This window comes from Pteropus vampyrus, unplaced genomic scaffold (genome assembly GCF_000151845.1).
Source record: "Pteropus vampyrus isolate Shadow unplaced genomic scaffold, Pvam_2.0 Scaffold12, whole genome shotgun sequence".
Lineage (NCBI taxonomy): Eukaryota > Metazoa > Chordata > Mammalia > Chiroptera > Pteropodidae > Pteropus > Pteropus vampyrus.
The window spans coordinates 4,982,194-4,986,135 of NW_011888793.1; the positions used below are offsets into that span (position 1 = coordinate 4,982,194).

Here is a 3,942-nt window from a genome sequence, read left to right on the forward strand (position 1 = left end):
CCTCTGCCTTCAGCCCACGGACGGCGGGTCGTGCGTCCCGGAGGAGCCCCCGATGCCCCCAATGGACTGGGAGGCGTTGGAGAAGCATCTGGCTGGACTGCAGTTCCGGGAGCAGGAGGTGCGGAACCAGGGCCAGGCGAGGACCAACTCCACCTCCGTAAGTTGGCCGGGGTGCGTGCCCACGCGCGCACACACGCGTACACAACCCACACAAGGCCCGCACGCGCCCTCCCCGCGCTCCCACCGGCCTGCGGCCCCATTCATTCCATCCCGAGGCTGGGGGCCGGGCCGGAGAGCCTGCCTTCTGCTCCCCTGGGGTACGGTTGCCCAGTCTGCGAGCTATCTGGGTTTGCTGGATGGGCGGAGTGGAGGGAGGGGCAGCCAGAGGGCAGCGGAAAGTCGGGTTAGTGGAACCGGCGACTCATTTTAATGGAATTACTTAGGGAGACGTGGTTGTGAGTCACTTGCCTGAAAATAAATCCTAGGAAATTCTGGCACCGAAGCCAGTGCCTGCGGGTGATATTTTAAGTCATAATAGTTGTGGCTTTGTCAACCGTGGTGGGTCTCCCTTCGTTGCCACTAATGTCTTGCCCATATATAGGCTGTCCCTGCGCACACGCTGACACACTCTTCTGCCCACACCTATGGTCTGGCAGCAGGGTTCGTTCCATCCTGCGTTTAAGCGGATGCTCCTGTATTTGGATGGGTGACCACTCTCCTCCAGGACTTTCTTCCTTTCTGAAACCCGGCCTGTTGTTGACCTGGGGGAACGGAGTGAATTGACCTGCTAGGATGAGGGGGTTGTTTTAGCTTCCGTCGCCTGTGTCGCCTGACTAACTCCCTCTATGGTGAATCTTCCTTGTTTTGATAAGGTGCCTCTTGCACTTCCTCACCGGAGGTCACTGCCTCAATGCAGGAAATCCAGAGAGGGAGGGGTGCTGGAGTGGGGAACGGGAGGGGCGAAAGGAGGGCTGCATGTATAATAAGGAGCTCTGACAGGTTCACACTTGTCTCAATATCTTTTTTGCACCTGAGAGGAGAACAGATAAATGACTTAAGAGAAAGCATCATGAATGTAGCTTCCCGATTTATCACTGTTTTGATATAAAGCAACAGTTGTAATTTGAAATCATTAATGATTTCCTTAAATGGGGCTGAAGGGCCCCGTTTAAACGTACTGCTTTCTGTGTGTGGCAGCTGTGTGGCAGTGTGGGAAAAATGCTTGCTTGCAGGTGTAATTCTTTGGCTCCAGGGCCCTGGGGCTACTGGAAATTGGGTGCATGCACTTCTGACTTCAGGGGTGAGAATGGTAACCGCGTTTCCCAGAGAAATTGGCACAGTTTCCATCAGAGAGAGCCCTTGGCTGATGGAGCCCACTAGTTAGTGTTCCTTGGGAAACTACCTATTAAACTAACACGCTAGTTTTAATCCTAGCTTTACCATGACCACTAGCAGACATGGAATCTTTCTATTACAGCCAACATAACTCTTGTACCTTGCAATAGAAAACATCTTTTTTCCACTTAATGCTTGAGAAAAATACCTCATTAAGCTCCCTGGACTTAAACAATGACCTGAAGATAAATCAGTTTCATTTACTATTGCATGACATTTATACATTCCAGGAAAATGTGATAATTGGGTATACATACAAAGTTAGGATTATGGTGACAATGAGCTCCATTATTCAAAAGTTATTAAACGATGTGTTATTGAGCACTCCTGTGTTATATGCCAGATTCGAAGTATGATTCTCAGTGCTGCAGTTACACATCCATCCATGTGGAACTGGGATTGTGGTAAGGAGAGGTAGGGATGCAGAAGGACCTCTCTGGGTACTTAAAATTTAATGGCTTACTAACGGCCTCCTCTCCCCACCCCCCACATACATACATGCACGTACCCCTGTTGTTTTTGTGAAGACTTTGTGAATCTTTTCTTGGGCAATCTTTGAAACCAAAAGCATCTCTTCACCTAACAAACAATTTGCATATTTGGGTTTCTCTCCTTCTCCCCACCCCCCACCCTAGCCCTCCTGAAAATGTCCCCTTTGGGCATTTCCTCCACAACTCACACAAAGAAATTAGGGTTCCATTGCTTTAAAGCGAGTATGTGTACAGAAAAAAGGAGAAGTAGAAGTTGCCTTTGAGGTCGTTTAATATTGAATTTTTCCATGTTTTGGTTTGTCTTTGAACAAAATTACTAGCCAATGGCAGTTTATAATAGTGTTTTCAAACTATGAGTTACCTGTGAAATCACTTTAGCATTTAAGAAAGATGAAATGAAATAGAATGTACTATAGTGCATTGCAAGTAGTCACGGTCAGCTCGGCTTTTTAGAACTTTTGTTACGTTTTTATGTATACACGAGGTCACAAGGTAAGATTTATTTTTTAATGTGGGTCGCTGTTGTAAAAGTTCGGAAAACACTGATTTAAATCCTGTTGATTTCTGCCTAGAATAAGTGGGAAATTTATAACCATGAGGACAGAAACTTGGAAATAAAAAGGAATTGTGTAGAAGAGAAAGCCTGTCTTGGAGTTCTTCAAATCGAATGATATTTTTGCTGTTCTTTAAAGAGTTATGTATAAATACATTTTAACAGAATTATTATGTACTATTGAAAGGAGGAATATAAAGTAAAAAAGAGGAGTAGGTGTTCTTTCACCTATAAAGAGAACCACCAAAGGTTGCCCGTTCTCTTTTGGAATTGAGTGACTGGTTCCTTCTCATCATTCCAGACTCTACTCAGCTCTCACCTTCTCAGAGAGGCTGTCCCTGATCACATTCTCTAAAGTGAAGGAAGGCACGCCACCTCCTACCCAGGCAGTCCTGGGGTCTCTTCTTAGTGCTTATCACTACTTGACATTATCTTGTTTAGTTTTCCTTCATTTTCAATCTCTCTAGAATCTAATTTGAGTCCAGGGGACTTGCCTGACTTTTAATTGCTGTAACCTAGTGCCTGCGACAGTGCCTGGGATGTAGTTTCTCAAATATCGAATGAATGAATGGCTTATGTTACCACAGACTTAAGCCAACCCTCTCATTTTATAGTTGAGAAAACTGAGGCCCAGAGAAGTCTAGTGATTTGCCTTAAGTCCCAGAAAGAAACCTATGAAAGGGGTTTTGTTCTTTATGCTCACATCAGACTAAGTTTTCTTTCCTTTTTTAATGCTTAAAATAATTTGAAATGAGAGGAAGAGCTCCCACTTCCCTGAAAAAACTTAAAAGGTTTCCTAATCACTAGTCCCTTTTTGTACTTCCTTAGTAAAAGGGCAGAAATAAACTAGGAAATAATGAAAATCCCATTACTTTTGAGTCTCTTCTCTCAGATAGGGTTTGGTTTTGATTTGTTTTAATAGAGTAACACTGAGTTTTGCAGAGCAAAACCATGACAGAATTCAGTTCTCCTCGCTCCCTCCAGATCTCCTTTCACTCAAAAGGACAAACTGAGGTCTCAAAAATGTGTTGACATCAGTCGTCCCTAATTTAGGGAATATTTAGAGGTAAATTAAAAAAAAAAAAAAACGCATACTATTTAGGTGGGATCTAAAACCTAGGGCTGACCTTTGCTACTTAGAGGGTTTAAGCAGCTACTCCCTCCTTTGGGGCCAGGTGCCAGGGGAGGGGGATGAGCTTGGATGAGCTAAGGAACTGGTGGTGTCAGAGCATGGAGGTGCCTGAGGAATTCTGAAGGAAACACTTAGGTGACCTAACTTTTGGCTGTCTTCTCAGAGCAAGCTGCTCCAAGAGAAACCTGCATCGCCTCAGGCAGCGCAAACCTCTCTTTGATGTCCCAAACCACCACCTTGATGTCAGAGTCTTGAGGGCTACAAGGTTACTTATTTCGCTGCCTTTTCCCCAGTAGCTCCACTGTGCCTGGCACGAATGCCTGACACAGGTGGGGAGGAGGAGACCTTCAGCCCAACAACCAGGACTCCCA

The 3,942-nt window shown here is 45.4% G+C and overlaps 1 protein-coding gene across 1 annotated transcript in view; it reads left to right on the top strand.

The window, feature by feature from the left end:
- Nucleotides 1–6: 6 nt before the first annotated feature.
- SCHIP1 (schwannomin interacting protein 1) overlaps nt 7–3,942 on the top strand; it is a 123,964-nt gene continuing 120,028 nt past the window's right edge. Inside the window, exon 1 of the mRNA XM_011379660.2 lies at nt 7–157. Coding sequence (XP_011377962.1) covers nt 53–157 — 105 coding nt within the window. The 5' untranslated portion in view covers nt 7–52. The remainder of the gene's footprint in view (nt 158–3,942) is intronic.